Genomic DNA, 20,844 nt, shown 5'->3' with positions numbered 1-20,844 from the left:
CGTTGCTAATGGAGATTGTACCGGTATCTTCATTTTTTAGAAATGATGAATTGTGGTGTACTAAGCTCAGCTGAAACAACAAATTGGGGATTTGTACAGTACTAAAATACATACTTAGCAATCCCTTTTAAGTCCACTTTGTGGGTATATCAACAAAATAGGTGACGACCACTTCAGCGTTACCGTAGACTGTGACGTCTACACCTCTTCCTTGTTTGTATGTTTTACTACCGTTTTTCTTTATAGTAACTACCGTCCTAGGCATTGCCCAATTCATCTTCCGGTGAAACTTGACTGCATCCACTGAATTTTGACCCATTGTTGCGGTAAATATGTACGCTATTTAAAAAAAAAAGTTCGAACCTTTTAAAAGATATACAATTAAAAGCTAGTATTTCTTTGAAAGAATTCGCTGATAATCAGAAATTTTAAAAGAAATATTGATTACATGTGCTGCGTCGTTTATCCGTTTCTACGCTAAAAAAGTTATGTTTGGAATCTGAAGACAGCGGATGAGTTAAACATAATTATGGAGTTCGTCCCTCTGGATGGCCTCATTACAAATGCAGGGGTGGGAGGGGTAGCTACAGAAAGAAATCATTTTAGAACATATTGAATACTTTTGTAAGATTTTTAATAAGTGTAAAATCATATTTTATCGAGGGGTCAAATACATTGGTTCATAGAGATTTGATTTTGTGGTTGAAGATTTGTTCAGTAGTAATATATGTGCAAAATTGCATTTCGTGGTGCATATAAATTCGTGGATCTCTTCATACCTTGAAAACAATGAAAATAAACCCCTACGAAAATTAGTGATTCTACAGTATACATCTATCGTTTTATGCAGATTATTTTTATATGAACAATGGCATGAGGCTTATTCAACGATATTGTCTTGCAATACTACATCTTAATGACTGACATTCAAGAAGAAATATATATTATTATCTAAAAAAAAAAGGAAATACTTCCCAAATCTGAATTACAAACTTAGAAAACTTGGAAAAATTCCAAAGCTTAAAATACTGGGTATTCACTAAATTTCGTTGTTACTGCAAGGTTGTAATGAAAGAAAACGTAAAATACATTGCAGGGAACTAATTTTGTGACAGCATTAATGGTGATTTGAATGCTTCCTTTGCTTGCTAATTTGAATGCTTTCTTAATTTGCTTGTTAATCTGGATGCGTCGTTTGCTTGCTGATTTAATGCTACTTTTTCTTATGAAGTTTTATAGTTAGGACAATGCAACGGGAAGTAGATAATTGAATTTAGGCATTGCCATCAAGAGCAATTAAAGTGTCTTATATTCATTTTATTAAAAATATTTTTTATGTATAAATAATTCAAATAATATTTTCTTTGCTTTCATTTTTTACTGATAAAACCTCATTCATTCTCTGATGCTAGTAGGATAATGCTCATCTTAAGTAGGTTTATTCTAGTTTTATTCTTTGCTCGCTGAATCTGGTAATGCTTCTTTTTTAAATGCTGATCCTGATGCTAGCTAGATGCTGATGCTTATTTTGTTTATGCTGATTCTGATTTATGTATCAAATAAGTTCCCTGCACAATATTAATCATATTGAAGTTCAACTTATAAAAGTTTCATTTTATTTTGATTCCAGAAAGAAAATAATCACACCATCACACGGGATACTTTAAAATATTGATATATAAAAAGAAATGATGAAATATACCAGTTAGAGCGTCCCCTGGTTGAACAGGTTTAATTGGTAACGGCAGTTCAGCGGAAACTTCTACAACAACCAATTCTTTGGATGAACCACATAATTTCCCAACAATATTTGCACTAAATAAGAACATATATATCACAGGAAACTTTAAAATTGACACAGCTATGAGTTGAAATAAAATGTATCGGTAACAGTGCCCCCTGCTTAAACAGGTGTGGACGGTTTAGTTGGGCCTTCTACAACGACCAATTGTTTGTATTTTATGTGTATATATATCTCGATAAATCTAACTATTATTTATCAGTCATTGGTGTTAAGAATTTTTATAATTCTAATTTTTTCCACATAGGGCTTCCAGCCTCAAAATCTCTGTTCTAATAAGAGAACAGGCCTCTGTATGATCGTGTAGACATACAAACATGTAGGACATCTACTAATTTTTTTTAATAAGTAAATGATAAATTAAATATATAACTACCGTGTTACTGAGTCAAAGTAAACCAACCATTTTTTGGTGGCCGAGCAGACATGGAGTTAAATGTCAATATAAAATAAAGAGCAAATAAAGATGAGGCGAGGAAATTTGCAAATATCAACAAAGCAGAGTGGAATTTTTTCAATAATCTTGAACATAAACTATAAAGAAAATGGGCGCACTAGATGGGCAGTCGGCAGGAATCATTGACACGAAACAATTCAGATTTAAATGTCCAAGCACCATGTAGTTTCAATGCGGATCTTATTATACATCTTATAAAAACTGCATGGGAATGGATTTCTGTCTTATGTTTGTTTATTTGTAAATATTTTTTTTCAATTATAAGGTGTCAAGAAAGATAAATTATCTACTATATAGTATGCTGAATACATCAGCTGTACATTTACATGATTGTAATAGAATATACACTGTAAAAGAAGTCTAACACTAAATATTTTTTGTGCTCAGTTTTCCAATGCACTAAAATATTGAATGTAACAGAACGATCGAAGTTGCTAATTTTTTTTTTAATATATTCAACATTTTTTCATCAGGTGTTACTTTGTAGTTACAAGTTAATGTATGTTTATTTCCATTTGAGAACGTTAGCACTATACAAGACAGATAATTTATGAAACAGAATTTGATACTTTATTCAAGGAGTATTTAAAATTCAAAAATTTCAAGCTCAAAGAAAAATAAAATAAAAGAAATCACTGTATTAGAACCTTAAATACTGCTTCGATCTGGCTCGAATCCAGCGACAAACCAATTTACAATGAAGCGCATTGAAGTGGTAAAATTTGCCGTTCGAATGGAACGTTTTGAGCTATCTTTAGAACGTTTATTGTCATCTTATGACACGCCCATTTCTATAGAAATGGATAAAACGGTCAATTTGTTTATTCGAATACCTGTAGAACAGGTTTTCCATAAATATAATAGCCAATCAAATTTACCGTCTGAATAAACACTGAGTAAATGCGTGTTTGACCGAAACGTGTTTTGGTAATTTCAATAGACATAATAAGTTCAAAAATATATATTCATATTCGTTGCAATTGAGTTTTACAGAAGCGGGGAGTCTCTAAATCTTTCTTCTATTTTTTAAAGCTCCATTTCAGTGTAACTCATGTTTGTCGCCAAGAGTAGGGTGTCCTAAAATATTACGACAAATATTTCTTCTCGTTTCTAAAAATATGGGCGTGTCATTATGTTATAATTGACATTCAAAACATGACTCAGAACGTTTCACCAAAACGGAAATTTTTACCACTTCAACGCGCTTCATTGTAGCTACCGCGGAACACTATACATAGTTGGTATTTAAATCATTATTTAAGGTTTCGTCAAAGGTCAACATGTCCAAAAAATGTTTTTACAATAGCCCCAAAACTATGTGAGGTACAAAATTAAAACTTTTACAGTTTATAAACTTTTCCTTGATTAACAGAAAGAAAGTATCACTTGATAAAAAAAATACTTGGAATAAAATGAATTGAGAAAAATTCTTCTTCAAATTGCATATATTTTCAAAAAAATACACCTAATTAATTCTGTGTTCTTAGTGAAAACCATCATTGCAGAAACAAAATATGTTTATCAATGCAGGGCAAGTTGGACTTGGATATCCTCTGGAAAGTTGTTTTCCCTGTTTATTTTGTCCAAATGTTAAGGCTTGAAAGTGAAAGTACATTGCAAATGGCGATTCTATAGGGGCCTTGTCTTTATACATTTAAAAATACACTGATAACACATTCAAAATTCATGGAGAGAAGACCCAGAAAACACAAAATTAATGAAAAACGGCTATAAAAGAATCTATTTTTGCATCATTTGACTCGAACGGCTATATCCAGGTGCATATTTCAATAAAATCAAACATATTTAACTGAATATTTGCCCATTTTACATTTACCAACAACACAGTAATTAACTAGGTTTTGAAAAAAAATGTATAAATCTATGATATTTTTAGAATTTTTTTATGAGCCAGTATTCCTGCCGAATCGCCATCTAAAGCGCCCACTTTCTTTAATATAAATTAAAATGAGAACGGATTTGGGGGTAAATACGCATTTGGAAGGCGTGTATGTGTATTAAAATTTAGATTAAAATAATTTAGTTTTTCTATATAGTTTTTATTTAGCTTGAAATATCTTTAAAAAATTAATGTTTACTCCGATTAAAAATTTTTGATTTTAGATACTGTTTCAAAATTAGCAATAATACTGTACAAAGTTATAAGCATACAGGAATACTAACCTTGGCATTAAACATAATAAATGGCAAAAGGATAAGTACATGTACATACATTGTTTGAATATCAACAGATTATTTGAATTCGTGTGTGCAGATATATGAACAAAAATTTTAATTTAAAAAAATGACCAGGTAGGAGTTAAGCTAAATTGAATTTAGGTTTGTGCTATAGCATAATTGTAATTTTAAAAGATGCCAAAAGGCCAAAAGATGTCGGCTAAAATGCCAGTAATTTGTATGGGAACTCTCATTAGGTGTTATTCCCTAACTCCAAGCAGGTTTGTCATGTTTGTTTCGGTGATGAATTGGCCATTCATTCAAGCACGACAAACCTGTCCTCGCCATTTCCGGTAGATATGTTTATTTGCTAGAGTTACAAAAAACTGCATGTATATAAGTAAACTATCGTATCTGGCACTAAATTAATTACGCTTGGCTAAGGTACTTATCTTTAGACTTGTATCTTTTTAAAGATATTCTGTGAAATACATCATGGCGACTTGACTGGGCCCTCCGTAGACATGACGTCATTTTTATGACGTACTCGAAAGCAATACAATATTTGAAATTCTGACAAGATACTTATATATAATTTACGGAACATCGAACTAAAATATGCATCATTAACCATGAATTAAAGAAATTATTTATTGTATGCATTTGTTTTTTTAAACTTAAAAATGTTAGGTGATCACTTAGGATTTTGGTTCAGTGTATTCTTTTCCCAGACTAACTTAGATCGGAAACATGAGGATCGGGATATTTTATGATAGCTGTGTTTTTCATCACATTTTCTGAATTTTTGTCTTTTACTTATATATGACCCCCGATGACATTAACTCCATAATTTGGTAAAGAGATCGTACAGTTAGTAGCATTAAAAATCGTATCCCAGTCTCTCATTTCTTTTTCCGTATTCAATTGATTGAAACTGTATGCAAATATAAAATTCAATGTTCTGATATTTTATTTATTATAAAATCTGAATTACAAGCATGATAAAAAAAATAAATTCATTTTCAATCAAAAAAATATATTTACAATGAAGTAAACAGCCTTTCTAATTTTAAACAAAAGAACTGTACATGTATCGATATACACTAAACGCATTTATGATTTATGTTGGAATGTTATAGGTTGGAAAAATTAATTTAAAGAATGAGAGACAAACATATAGCATATTTGCAATTCCAACAGTTAGTGATCATTTAATCAAACAGAAATTATGCTGATCCCTTACGAATACGATTTGTAATCTAAGGATTTTTTAAGATTAATTAAAAATATTTCAGATGGCCCTTATCCATAAAAAATATGAACAACAACATCGGCAACAACAGGAATATTTGTACTGACAACTTGAAATGGACAAAAAAATATAAAAGTATGGCATTGCATGAGAATATACTTCATAAAAAATTATGGCGTGATCTCATAGTTTGTAGGACTAATGTTCAGGGAATTTACAATTCTCTTGTTAAGGAACCAGCAGGAATCACCGGATGACGATGTCTTCTGAACGGCTTTTAACTTTAGTGTAGGTCTTCCACGTCGTCTGCATTTAACTTTCGCCATTAATTTTCCTTTTCTTGAAAATTGTCTGACTATCTTGCATTTCATATTGACAAAGTGACCTACATAATAAAATAAAAACAAAGTGACCTATATAATAAAATAAAAACAATGCTGCTTTAAAGACTTTCCCTTTATACCGCTTACTAGAATTATACTTTATACCATTTAAAAGAATGAAACTTCAAACTGTTTTAAAGAATTTCCCACTGCTTACTGTATATATAAACAATACAAAAACTTAAAGTTTAATGAAAAGAAACTAGTTGCACAAGTTGCCAATGTAAACCCACAGATACCGTTATTGAAATTTATCAACAATAATGTAAACTCACACAGTAATTATAGAGCTTTTTAAAATAAGTGTATTGAATATTAAAATATCAACATACTGAGAATCCCGTCATACTGTTTCCGTTGGCGGCCGTGCATTTCCGCCTTTAATCTGAGTCCGTGTTGATCCTTTTCGACGTCCAATTTTATTCCATCCATGTCGCATTGCAAACTTGTAATATTTTTAATTACATCAACATTGATCGTTTCCTGTATTCTTTTTCCTTTGAACTTTTCTACCTTCATGCTGGCAAACGTTTTGAGGGCCCTGTTTTGTTTGCTGGCAGTATTTGCAAGTATGGTGCAACCTTTATGAGAAAAATAAATCATATTTTATTTTGCTGGTTGTAGATTAGTAAAATGTGAATCATTCAAGACAAAATCTAATACCGCTATGTACGCCTATAGTAATAATATTTCATTTACCAGTAAAACCAAGATGTATTATTATAAAAGGCATAAATGAATACATGAAAGGCTTTGATAAAGGCTTAATTTTTCAAATTTACCACTTACCATTATTTTGTTTTGCCATCTTGATTATGTTGTAGGCCCTTGACTTTTTCAACGATAAATCAAAGCAGATGTTCACCTTGGATATTTGAACAATGAAGGATGGCAATGTCTGACCCTTCACTGCTGGGCTTGGCGTACTTACTGTAAAAACCCCGCTCCTTTTAAGAAGTTTGAATCAGAAAACAGACAAAATATATACAAATAAGCAAGATGACTAATTTAAGAACGAAGATAATTAGATAAATGTACATTTCATTTTTTAAACAAATATATTAATTGACTAATTTGTAAAATTAATTTGTTATTATTTCTAAAATTTATAAGCTTAATCTTTAGAAGGTCATTATTTTCACACTAAATTGCGGGAATTTTTTCCTATTTGCCCGATTATGATAAAGAGCAGACAGACAACATTAGATGCTTACTTCTCCAAATGGTAACTCATCCCACCATAAACGTTTTTAAGAGGTCAGAGTTTTTTCTGCTTTTAATTTGTTATGTTTGAATTAAATTATTTTGAACTGTTTTACTGTTTGCCAGCTCCATATTTCATTACAGGTTCATATACAGATTACATTTTCAAAAGAAATATTTGACAGTACATGTAGTTGTAAAAATTAAAAATTAAATATTAACAAGATAAAGGCAAATGTAAGTTACCAAAAATTTTATATTTCTCTCTAGTATTTTGTTAAATGTTCCAGAAGTTACCGTATAACTGGATTTTTCTACGGGGTGCTATTCAATCGCAAAAAATACGTAAATAAAATTTTCAGTTGCTATCATCGAAGTTCTATTTTCACAGATACCGGAAGTACATGTAAATAAATCCATTGCACGTTTTCAATCGTATTTTACAGGTAATTTACTTGATATCAACAACAATGATTGTTTTTCGAATAAATAAAACGAATTCCTTAAGATTCAATATTTATTTGTTCCTACATTGTATTTCATGATTTATTTATTTATATGAAACTCGAATAGCAATTGTCGGTTTGGCTATTCCGCGGCTTGATCGGGTCCTGCACCAGTGTTTACCAGATTTTTCTTAATCGGTATTCTGTCCTTGAGAAAAGAATTTCTTGTGTAATATTTCCCATACTGAGATTATATAAACTCTTTATAATCATAAATGAAAGTTCATAGTCTATGGGAACTTTCTGAAACGAACATCTATAAATTAATTTCAAAGAATTATCGACTCGGTTTCAATTCAAAATACTTGTGACTTTGTTTCTAATTTACCCTGTGAATAATAACCCATTAATTATAACAACACACGGACGACCCACAGGTGTAGTGTCATCTATGTAAACACCCTATAAATTAACAGCCCAAGGCCTTCACTGTTTCCAGGTAAGTCCAGACTGCATCTATTTTACGCTTGATTGGCGTGTATACAAGCGCCATCAAAACTTCGAGAGATAGAGAGTGAAATTCAATGAAATGTGTAACGGGACCCAGGTTTTGGTTCGAGAAATAGAAGTTCTAGAGATCAGGAGTAAAATTGTTTAGTTATATAGAGAAAAAAAAAACGGGACCGGGGGTTCACTTCAAGAGATCGAGAACTTCCCGAAATCGGAGTTCAAGCCATCGAGAGTCACCTGTATTTTAAATTGCTTTGGTTTGTTCAATAAAAAATAAAAATAGACTTTATTGTTTAAATGTCTAGTAATGAAATTCAATAAAAATAGACTTTATTGTCAAAGTAAAATCGCAAAAATTAAAATCGCAAAAAATAAATATACCTATTTCAGGATTAAATCGCAAAAATTTGCACCCGCATTAAAAACCAGTTATACGGTACTTAGTATCGCTTATATTTAATTAAATAAAATAAAATTAAATAAAATAAAATTCTACCGTCTTGTCACCAAACAGGACATCTCAAAATGCCAAAAATTAACGATTTTTCCTGTTTTTATAGAGTACTACAAAATATGAAATTATAAAAAAAATAATGGAGATATTCTCAAATTTGTATGTTTTAAATTCTAAGAGGGTATGTTCATTACTTTTTCTTTAATGAAGGATAAGGAGATAACGAACAGTATTCAATATCAAAGTTCCTAAAACAATACAAAAAGGGCAGAGCAAACACAGGCCCCCGAAACATCAGAGGTGGGATCAGGTGCCATGGAGGAGTGAGCATCTCCTGCCGACCGGTCACACCCGCCGTGCTATTTGTCATGATGAGGAAATAACGGAAAAAAATCCGTCGTCAATTCAATTCAGTGTATAAATAATGGACTAACAATTGGTATGAAAAACGTCAGTCAGCATTTGAATAAATGGTAAATTGTATTTGCCGACAAGGTCATTGTATCGACCATAGAACTTACGAAATGATGACTTTAATCGAGACTGTTGATATTCTTGTTTCATCAACTTGTTTGTCAATAATTTACCTCGTTTTAAAAATTGTTCATACGTAGAGCATGCTCTTGCGTATCGAATCAACTAAGATATATATACTCCGTTTGCAGGTGATGAACTTCAAGGTATATTGCTGCATAAGTAAGGGAAGTTGACGATAGAAAAGTTAAAGACATCACGTTTATCATACAGCTTAATTTTTGGATTACAATTAGTGCCTTTTTCAAGTATAATATCCAAGTATGAAACAGAAGTGTCGGACTCTGTGGTATCTTTTATCTCAAGCTCACCAGGATATATCGAATCGATATAGAAATGGAAAATACCATTATTAATGTACAATACGTCGTCGATATATCTCAATGTCGAGTTGAAGGCCACAGCAAGTGTTTTCCTCTTTTCACGCATACGATTTTGCATAAAATCTGCTTTATATGAATATAAAAATAAGTCTGCTAATAACGGAACGCAATTTGTACCCATGGTAATTCCAATAGATTGTTGGAATATCTGGTTAACTTCAGAGTACTTATTGTGTAATCAGAATCTATTTTAACAAAATAATTTTACAAATGACGAGGTAAGTAAATTTATGAGTTCCAATTTTATTGAAGAAGCAGCTGTCAATGATATCAAAAAGCCTGGATTTTAATTTGTCGTGGGGAATTGTTGTGTATAAAGTTGAAAAGTCATAAGTTTTTAAGCTGTTGATTTTTGTAAAGTCTTGTGATTTCAAATTGTCCAAAAGTTCTTTAGAATTTTTTAGTATCCACATCTGATCCACACCACTTCTTGAATATATAGTGTTGCACAATAATCTTGACGTTTTTCCTTCACTACCGTCAATATCCTAGTAAGGAGTACAAAATGAGGCTTGGTTGAACATTTACTGGAACCCGCAATGTATCTTTGTTTGTAAGGATTTTTATGAAGTTTCGGAATCCAATATATATGAGGTAGCTCAAATTCATTTTGGCTCTGTGGAATATTAAAAGTATTCAAAACTGACAGGTGATTATGAAGAATTTCTTCCTTAGAAAGGGAATTTTGAGTATAAGTAGGATTATCACTTGTAGAATTAAATCCAAGTTCTTCTAGACTGCAATTAATATAATGAGCCTTACAAATGATACTTTTATTACCCCTTTAAAAGTCAATTATCATAACGTCAAAAACACACTGTAACGACATCAACCTACCTATGAATTGCAAAATCGGTTAAAAAATAAGTTATATAAAATTGTATTTATAAAAATTTGTTAAATTTCATTGATAAAAAGAAAAATTTGCTTTAAAACAGTAAGTACGCTTCATTTTACTATGATGCGCGAAACATTGCGCAATGAAAACCACATTCGGCCCCCTTAAAATTTCTTTTCCTGAGTAATCTATACAGTTTTGGTTACAGAGTATATATCTGTATTTTAAGGATTGCAAATAACGATTTAAACAATTCAAATTTTGATGTTGTAAAGTTATACTTGCAGATTTTTTGGATGGTTTTTCATATAAATTGTAAATATTTATCCAAGCGTCAAACTAAGTGCTCAAATTTTCATGTCTTAACTTATTATCGCCATAATAAAATAATTAGTTTTCATTATTGATACACATTTATTTTAAAATCATTTCATTCATCTGACAAAAAGTTCAGTCATGAATATATGCTGCCTTTAGATTACTCATCAATATTGTACATAGGTAATTTCCGAGTGAAGTTTACCTTTTGTATTTTTTTAGAATAACAATTTAATCATAAAAATTCTTAAACGTTAGACTTCTCTTACATTCCATGCAGTCCTTTGTCAGAAGAGGAAAGATCGAATGACACTTAAAACTAAACAGAAAACTGCTCTTTATACCGTATAAATCTCTTGTGCTTTGAAAGCTAAGACACCATGCCCCTTTAGAAATACAAAACATTTAAATATTTTTATTTTCAAATATGTTTTTGTAGCATTTGAAAAAAGTATGGAATTGAACCAACATACATTGAGTTACCAAAGAAAGAGGTGAATGGGTAGTGGTAGTTGTAGATTTATCTTTCAGGGGATGAATTTTTCTTCTCCTAGCCATAGTTGAACCATATGATGTTTGAAAAGTGAAATTACCTAAATTGATATAAAAGAAAAAAAATCAGGTAATCGTAAATAAAATTGAAATAACATACTGAATTTTCATACTTCAAATGTACCTTGGAATCAATCATGTTCAAGAAGACCAATTCGTGGATTGCTTAAATTTTAAAGATTGTGGGATCGAAAATTGTGTATTCATCTATACTAAAACGAAAGAAAACATAACTTTGCAGCCCTAGTTCATGACTTTGGCGAGGATGGTCATTCCTGACTTAGGAGACATATGTTAAAGAAAAATCATGACCCCTTGAAATCTCTTGATTCCTTATTATTACATTTACGTACCAAACAGACCCGAAGACTTCAAATATCATTAATATTATTATTATCGCCGTCATAAAATAATTAGTTTTCATTATTGATACACTTTTTTAAAACTCATTTCATTCATCTGACAAAAAGTTGAACTTCAGTCAGGAATTTATGCTGCCTTTAGATTACTCATCAATATTGTACACAGACAATTTCCGAGTGAAGTTTACCTTTTGTATTTTTTTAAGAATAACAATTTAATCATAAACTTTCTTAAACGTTAGATTTCTCCTACAGTCCAGTCCTTTGTCCAAAGAGGAAAGCTCGACTGACACTTAAAACTAAACAGAAAACTGCTCTTTATACCGTATAAATCTCTTGTGCTTTGAAAGCTAAGACACCATGCCCCTTTAGAAATACAAAACATTTTAATAGTTTTATTTTCAAATATGTTTTTGTAGTATTTGAAAAAAGTATGGAATTGAACCAACATACCTTGAGTTACCGATGAAAGAGGTGAACGGGCAGTGGTAGTTGTAGATTTGTCTTTCAGGGGATTAAATTTTCTTCTCCTAGCCATAGTTGAACCATATGATGTTTGAAAAGGGAAATTACCTAAATAGATAAAAAAAATCAGGTGATCGTAAATGTAATTGAAATAACATACTGAATTTTCATACTTCAAATGTATTTTAAAATTAATCATGATCACTAAGACTAATTTCGTGGATTGCTTTAAAGGTTGTGGGATTGAAAATTGTGTATTCATCTATACTCTAACAAAAGAAAACATAACGTTGTGTATGTAGCCCTAGTTCATGACTTCGGAGAGAATGGTCATTCCTGGATAAGGAGACCAAAGTTCCAAGAAAATTATGACCCCATGAAATCTTTTGACTCCTTATTATTACATGTACGTACCAAACAGAAACGGGGACTTAAAATATCTCACAGATAAAGGATGCATGCCAAACATAGCTCCACCATTGCTGTATATCCGTGATGGTAATATCAGCAAAGACTCGCCTGTTTGTTAAACAATACAAAATTTGTACAGCCAAATGTGTCATTCATCTACACATAAATGAAACCAATTATTTGTTGAATAGATTTATACATAACTTTATGATTGTGAAATATGATAACGTAGCCAAAGTTCTCAAATATTTCACAGCACTATTTTCAGAAAAAAAAACAACTGTACATCAAGCATACACCTGATCAGCAGGATGTAATTACAAATACATGTATAATGTTGAATTTTGTTATGTATTTAAAATGCAATTATATTTAATTTAGTATACATATCGCAATATTTCCGGTACCAACATGTTGGATTTTGAACTTAAAGCTATTGCGAGCAAAAATGTTTAGTTTGGTTCTTTTTGCAATAGACATCAATGACTGAGCAGGAACACACACAAATAACTGGGCAGTTGGTTTCTTCAAAAACGAAATATTAATTTTAGAATATATGAATATTATGATTATTAACCAGAGAAATACGATGTATAATTTTATAATAATTAATTTTAACCTACTTTGCGGAACGTTGTCTGTGTTGACACTCTGCAGGATAGGTTTAGAATCGTCTGGAAGGGTCACGACCATTGACGTCAAAGGGGTAACAAATTGATACTGTTTTAAAAAAAATAACAAATTCAAAAAAATTTGAAAATTAAATAGTACTCAAAGTGTTTGTTTCTCCCAGTTCTAATTGTCTTCTGTAGTATGAAAAAAATATTTCTAAAAATATCTAATTAATTTACCTTCAGAGACATGTCCAAAATTTTCTTTTCGATGTTTTTAATTTCGTCTTCGTCATCAAGACCATCTTTAGTTCGAAGTAGCTGTTTAATTGTGAGATAAGCCCATAGATTTTCCATCATGTTTGGATGTTTTGGTTGAGGTTTCGGCGAAGGGGCGGGTCTAATTGGAGGAAATGGTCGCGGCGGCGGTAGAATACAAATAGATGGTCTTCGAAGCGCGACCTTCTCGCTGTTGACTCCTCTAGCATAAATATCAACGCCATCTTGCAATTTTGTCATATCTTCTATCTTTCCTGAGACAACGAGTTCCGAGCCCTTGAAATATGTGTTGAAATCAGTTTGAGTCACTGTAGACTCATTTAATGTACCATCAATATATTTGAAAGATATGTTTCTCATTAGAACAACTGAAATTTCTTGGTAAAACCCTGCAATTTGAAGAGCGGCATCCGAATCTTCGTATATTCTTTTACCAAGACCGTCATTCTGGGCGGCAACTTTCTTGGTAAAATCAAAGTCTGCACTTTGACCAAAAGCAAGGCTGAAAATTGGAATGTCAACTTCGTTAAACTTTCGGATATTTTCAAGAATTTTGTTTGTGTTGGTGACTCCGGAAGTGGGTTGTCCGTCTGTGAGGAAAACCAGGACCGGGGCTCGGGATTCCTGAGTATTTTGTGAAAGCAGATTTAACCCTTCTGTCATCGCCAAGTTGATGTCTGTTTCTTTAATTCATCAAATAGAAATAAAAATGATATTAATAATTTATAAACGTAAGAGAGGAGAGGACTTATTTAAAAGATCTAGAATAGTTCTTTTAGATTCTTTTCAAACGAATAAATTTTTCCACACAGAAATTGCTCATTACAAATCTTCTTCTGTGGACGCTTCGTGTTTTATATATAACAATTTAAGCTAGATATAGTGCATTTGTGCTGAAACTTAACTTATGATTTTATCCATACATTTCCCAAAATAACAGAAAAAATATAAAGAATAATAATCTTCAAAAAATGTTCCCTATAAATTTTTTATTTCTGTCATTAAAACAGCTGATAAGATTAATTGCCAAAAAATGCTATCATCAGACAAAGTTAAAACTAGTTCTTATAGGTTTTTACGTGTAAAAACATTGTGCACTCACGTCCCACCGCGCCGGTGTTCTGAATGAATTGTTTGGCATCTACGATGTTATCGGTTGTCGCTTGAGCTAGTTCCCGGCGCCAAAACTTCAACTTATTATCGAAGGCTATTAATATAAATCGATCGTTTTCGCTTATTTCGTCTAGGATTTTAAACATGGATTGCCGGAGTTGTTTGATTTTAGTTCCGCTCATGGATCCGCTCCTGTCTAAGATGAAAACAATGTCCATGGGCATAGGATCCAGGCCATCCGGCGCCAGAAAATGAACAAAGTAACCATCCATTACCTGAAGGAAAAAGCCAAAAAATTATTGGTTCAATTTCATTTCAAATTTATTTCCTAGGGTAGCACTGAAACTTGTACAATTTTGATCTACGTAAGGAGGTGTAAATTTTACATTTACCTTAACGAAAAAAATTCAAAATTTACAACATGAAACATGTATATGGAAAAGTTACTGACTTAAGAATTTTCTAAAAGCCTGTTACTTGATTATAATCGCAGCTAATTTTATTCATTTGTTTTTTTTGTCAACACCCTGTTTTCTCATTTTAATCTTGAATCAATTCTTTTATTATAATTGACAAGTCTCAAATCAAGTTCTGATTCTAACAGACCTTTAATATTATTTCACTATACAAAACGTAAAGGGATATATAATCACGTTAACTGTTAATGTTTTTGAGCTTTTTTATTTTTAATAAACTGGTTTTAAATCAAGTGGTTTTTGCAATGTTTCGACCTTAATTTGGCTAATTACCATAACTTCTCCAGAATTTTTCTCTCTCTCAACGTCATATTGGACGACGAATTGCCCAGAAATCCCTTGTTTAGACAAAATCTCTTGTTGTGACTTTGTCAGCGAGTAGGAAATTTTCACTTGAGTTGGAGAGAGGTGTACAATTTCTGCGTCTTTATTTTTCCCTATCAAAACCAATTGCAAGCTCATAAAAAATGTCAAGTGCCAAATTTAATTTCCAAGTATTTAGGTATATATTATATGTGACAACCTTAAGTGGTACGTAAACAAGTTTAGTGTGTGAAAAAAGTCTTGTTGAGGCAAACTTTGAAAGACAACTTTCCCTCCAGACATGCATCAATTTAAAAATAAAGGTATCCTAACCATTTTTAGTATAATTTTTATCAATTTTGCCTCAAAGAAAAATATTATCAAGTGACATTATACATGTATTAAATCATATTTGCAACACTTTAACTTCTGACAATTCTGAAACACATGCCTGACAGGCATACAGTGTGGTGCAATCTAGCTACATTGTATTTCAATTTGTTTATGAAACCAAAGAACAGATAGGTCATATTCATACCAAACCAGATACATTAACATGCATTTATGACTTGATAATTGATTAACAAGAGTATTATGTTTCATTGAAATGGGTAGGGTTTTTTTCTTTAAACAGGGATTTTTTTTTTCTTGAACATGCTCCAAAAATTCCAACGTCGATATTTTGGTAAAATTGATTGAAAATTAAAGATATACATGTTTATCAAATAAATATCTCAGAAAATGAACGTAAAGTATGGAAATAAATAAATAATTTGACTGTCACTAATTTTCCTGGACGTTGATTTTGTGGTTTTCAAGGGACCCCACGAAATGCAATTTCTTACATATATTACTACTGATCAATTCTTCATCCACGAAATCAATTCTTATGAAATACTATAGTTTCTTCAATCCACGAAAATTTGACCCTTTAAAGTATGTGATTTTACAGTAATTCAAAAGTTTCTTTTATAGGGGAAATTTTCTCTGTTTAAAAGAATTGTATGTTAATCTCCGTTAACATTCAAACTATTCAAAAACATTAAAATTCCATTACCTTCCGTGTCATCTGTCAAGACATCGTTACGTAAAGGTGGAACATGAACTGACGTTATATTCCTATACTCCTCAATAGAAACATCGACCCTGAAATCGTCTATAATTTGTCCAGGATTTATGTAAATTAACTGCTCGTATTTTCCAGTTCTTCTTCGTAAAAGTTCCCGATAAGTTAACTCGAACGTCACCTTTTCAGCGGCAGCAACGTTTATTTGAATCTGGAATTTATTGGAATCTCTTGGTCTGAAAAGGTAAATGAAAGATACAGAAGAAATAATATTGTACATTTTGGAACTTTAAACATCGAAGAAGTTTATTAACACTTTTATCTAAAAGAAGTAAAAAATGTGAAATAATTATAATTCTTTATGACTCAGCAAAGGATTAGCATCTGTTCACTTATCAAAGAAAATGTGTATAAAAGAGGCATCGAATATCAAAGCTATCTATTTCGTCTCAGTGTTTGGATAAAAGAAACTTACTTTGCAACTATATGTCCAGCACTTTGACCACGTGACCTGGCTGCGTCATATTCCTGTTTGGCCTGTTCTTTTTCCTTGACTTCCCCTTTATATTCGGTTCCATTAATTATCCTAATCAAAAATTTTGAAGAAGTGCTAATTTTTTCAAAATGTCGGTATTCCTTTATACTGTGGGGTAGTTTACATACCGGGGTATTGCACTAAAATTGCACAAAATATCATAAAATATTTTCTAAACAAATTATTCAGAGATTTGACCGGAAGTCTTACATTTTAAAGGATGTCATGAAAGCCTCATTTGGAAGAGTGACGTCAAAGACAGTTTCAGATGCCTCTGTCCCCGGATTGACAACTTTACTTGTGATGACTGTTCTTGAGAATCGATATTTTATTTCTGAGTTAACATGAAGAAAATAGATTCGAGGCTTTTGTACAGTGTTCTGAAGAAGAAAAATCGATAGTATTAAAAACATCAATTTTAATATGTATCAAAACTGACGACGTTATATACCATGTGTAATGTACAGTAGTTTGAATTCATTTCTAAACAAGCGTTAGCTAGAATTGTGAGCACAAAGTTTTACAAAGTTTACCTTTTCGGCTACTTCTTGGCCAAACGCAACAAAGCCGATCATCAACAATATCCCGATTCTGACCCTCTCGTCCATCTTAATTCCTGTAATGTTCTTCCCCTGAATCCAAGTGATTATTTTTACCCGAAGCTAAGTTTGTTAGAATTTGTTGATGCTGCGTGGTTGATAAACACTGACCTGAAAATCTGGGTGCGGATTAGCCGTTTATAGTGTAGACGTCATGGATCTTTACAGAATATCACCTCGTCTTTGAACATTGTGCAGATTAATTAGCACTTTTGCAAAAAGGAGAAGGGAAGTTCCCAAAGAATAAGGCTTTTGAACGCCCCCACTGAGTACGAATTCTGCGAAAATATCTGACAAGTTAAGAAAGAATTCAAGGTCATTAGATTATAATCTGGGTCAAGTGAGTAGTGGTGAATAAGTTTTTTCTCATCTACTTGATTGTATGCATGTACTTTAGACATACTGGATTACATAATAAATTTGCAACATGTATAAGATAAATACAAAAATAAACACTTTTGCAATTAACAGATTAAGAAAGTTGGTGGGGTAAAGTAGTTTTAACAGTAATTCATAACCGGAGTACAGTAGAATTATACTTCACACTGTGTACGTAAATTTCAATTTTCACTGAGATATAAACATTTTTCAATCATCGGTCTCTCGCTCTTTTTAATTCCAACTAGCCCCTCCAAACCCACCCCCCCCCTCTCTCTCTCTCTGCAATTATCTTTAAAAATTGAAGTTTTTATAATGATTAACCGACAAAATAAATTGAAGCGAAATAAAATGCGACCGAGGGCATTCAAAATACAAAAAGAACGGCTATAGTTAATTAGGGACAGAAAGGTCAAAACCAAGTCAGACAAAATACAACAAAATACAAGGCTAAAGGGGATATATTTGAAATACTTAATAGGGAATTCCCAAAACGTTTCTCCGTCTGCAGTGTTTCAACATGTTGTTACTTTTTACTCCAAAAGTGTATGAAAATTATATTGTATGGCTTGTTCTGTCTATATGGTTAGTGAACCGCATATACTTACAGTCAACACTTATTACAATGATGAAGAATAGAATTTGAAAAAAAAACTCTTGTATAAAACATTTCTACGTATGTAAAATGTTCATCCCTCCTTTAATAAATTCCGATAAAATCTGTCATCTGAAGGGAGTGTAAGACTTAAAAAACGGCCATATGAATATATGAATATGAAAAGGAAAACGCTCAATAGTGTATTCATTCTTTAAATTGTAACACTTCATTAAAACAGTTCGTGTACATTGATCTTTTTATTAATTGTCTAAAGACAAAACAAACAAATCAATCAATTGGTAAAGAGCATGTTTATCGAAAATTAATCTGCAGATAAAATATGAATTTTTTGTTTATACGAAGCTTATAGAAATTAGATTTGAACATTTATCATTATAAATATTACTTGACATAAAATGTTTCTAAGATCTACTTCATGATATTATTTAGCTAAAGCAAGGTTAACATGCTTTTCCTTTCCTTTCGGAAAACTTAGAATTTCTTTTATACAAGAGTTTTTGTTTAGAATTTTACTGCTTGATTCTGTGAAAATTTCATTAATTTTTGAATTAAAGTAATATGAGAAGAATCCTACCTTAAATACAGCATTATAAGTGATACCTATTTGCTCAAATGCATCGCAAAATTTTCACAGAATCAAGAAGACAATACTTACTACATGTTAGTGATGGTATCAGTGAGATTTAATGTGACCGTTTCATATTAGAGGCAAGGTCAGGTCAAGGTCTATACCTTTTTCTTGGGCATTAATAATAAAAAAAGAAATACTGTTGCCAATCATGCATGCAATCCCTACTGGTTTTCAAAATATTGAATGTTTTTCTTTTTGCATAAAAAGATACTACCATAAAGGGCCTATAAGACGATATTTAATTTACCAAAGTGACTTAAATAATGGAACTAAAATGGGTATAAATATATGACTTATAAGCAAATGTACTTTGAATATTTTATCTAGTCAGAAACCAAAGAAGAACCCTACATGTACCTTAAGTGAGTTCATCAAAGTCTTATTTCTGATAGCAGCCAGGGAGAAAAGATCTAGAGAATAGGAGGGAAATTTCCTTTAAGACTGAGGGTGAAATACTCGTGTTATTAAGGGTAAGTTTGGTGTAATGTTCCTTAATTTTTCATTTTTTTTTTATTTTGAGCCATCTTTAAAATAATGTTTGTTTTCCCTCTCCCGACGTAGGGTTAAAATCGGTCGATAGGAAAGTTTTAATATGATAATAGCAGTAGAAATAAAGTGAAAAAAATATTCCCTAAAAAAAAATTTAAAATTCGGACATTTTAGCTTGTCGTTTGGTGGGGGGGGGGGGGGGGGACAAACCAAGAATTAAATTTTTCTTTGGCCTGGAAATAACATGTTTTTCAAGCTCAAAGATCCTTTTACACAATACAAATGAGAAGCAGGGAAAACACGGTGCTCTAACACATCCTATGTGGGATCAAGTGCTATGGAGGATTTTGCATCCCCTGCCAAACATTGTACCTGTCCTGTGCTCCTTGTCATGATCGAAAAATGAAGAAAATACAGACAATTCAGTGTGTAGATAATGGCCTAACATTATATTTTCTCACAAGGTCATTGCGACAAAGAGCGTGCAAAATAATGACTTTATGTCCTTGTTTAATAAACTTGTTTGTCAATAACTTACCTCGTCTTAGAAATTGTTAGTATGATGAAACTGCACTTTCTTATTAAAGCAACGAAGATATATAAACTGCTTCTGCAAGTGATAAAGGATTATCAAGTAAGATAAGTTAAAGATTGAAAAGTTAAAGTCATCACGTTTATCAAACAGCCTTGGATTTAGATTACCATTAATATCATTTTCTAGTAACATGTATTAATATCAAACAGATGTGCCAAACTTTGTGGTAACATTTATTTCAATCTCACTGGAATAAAACGTGTCAACATACGAATGGAAAAACCTATTTTGATTAGCTATAGATGATAATACGCCGTCGATATCTTTAAATGTAGACCTTCATACCACACTTATGTTTTATTATTCTCATGTATACCATTTTGAATAAAGTCTGCTTTACATGAATAAAAAGAAGCATGCTTATGATTGGGCAAAATTAATACCCCTAGCTTTCTTACAGACTTCTGGAAGATCAGGCCTCAAGATCATAATCTGAGAACAGTCTCTTCTTTGATTTTGAATATCTTGTATTTTACATATGTTCTCGAAATTACGCAGTTACGTATCATATTGAATTTCCAACAAATAATAGTTTCATTATCAATTGTTTTTTCAAAAGTTATATTGATTTGAAATTTTGACTTAAGTCTATTCTCAGTTTAT

General features: G+C 31.6%; 1 protein-coding gene across 1 annotated transcript in view; it reads right to left on the bottom strand.

Moving 5' to 3' along the window:
* Nucleotides 1-5,388: 5,388 nt before the first annotated feature.
* The window catches only part of LOC134244524 (uncharacterized), a 34,674-nt gene continuing 19,218 nt past the window's right edge, over nt 5,389-20,844 (bottom strand). Inside the window, exons 21-33 of the mRNA XM_062726785.1 lie at nt 17,141-17,310; nt 16,871-16,981; nt 16,387-16,631; nt 15,300-15,463; nt 14,540-14,825; nt 13,399-14,120; nt 13,171-13,267; nt 12,551-12,655; nt 12,125-12,244; nt 11,231-11,350; nt 6,861-7,001; nt 6,404-6,652; nt 5,389-6,073 (exon numbers count right to left, since the gene is read on the bottom strand). Of these exons, the coding sequence (XP_062582769.1) occupies nt 5,859-6,073; nt 6,404-6,652; nt 6,861-7,001; nt 11,231-11,350; nt 12,125-12,244; nt 12,551-12,655; nt 13,171-13,267; nt 13,399-14,120; nt 14,540-14,825; nt 15,300-15,463; nt 16,387-16,631; nt 16,871-16,981; nt 17,141-17,310 (2,745 nt within the window). The 3' untranslated portion in view covers nt 5,389-5,858. The remainder of the gene's footprint in view (nt 6,074-6,403; nt 6,653-6,860; nt 7,002-11,230; nt 11,351-12,124; nt 12,245-12,550; nt 12,656-13,170; nt 13,268-13,398; nt 14,121-14,539; nt 14,826-15,299; nt 15,464-16,386; nt 16,632-16,870; nt 16,982-17,140; nt 17,311-20,844) is intronic.

This window comes from Saccostrea cucullata, unplaced genomic scaffold (genome assembly GCF_032062105.1).
Source record: "Saccostrea cucullata isolate Sc308-1 unplaced genomic scaffold, CSIRO_AGI_Scuc_v1 ctg294, whole genome shotgun sequence".
Lineage (NCBI taxonomy): Eukaryota > Metazoa > Mollusca > Bivalvia > Ostreida > Ostreidae > Saccostrea > Saccostrea cuccullata.
Note: the sequence above shows the minus strand (reverse complement) of the source record. Positions and strands in the feature narration are given on the sequence as shown.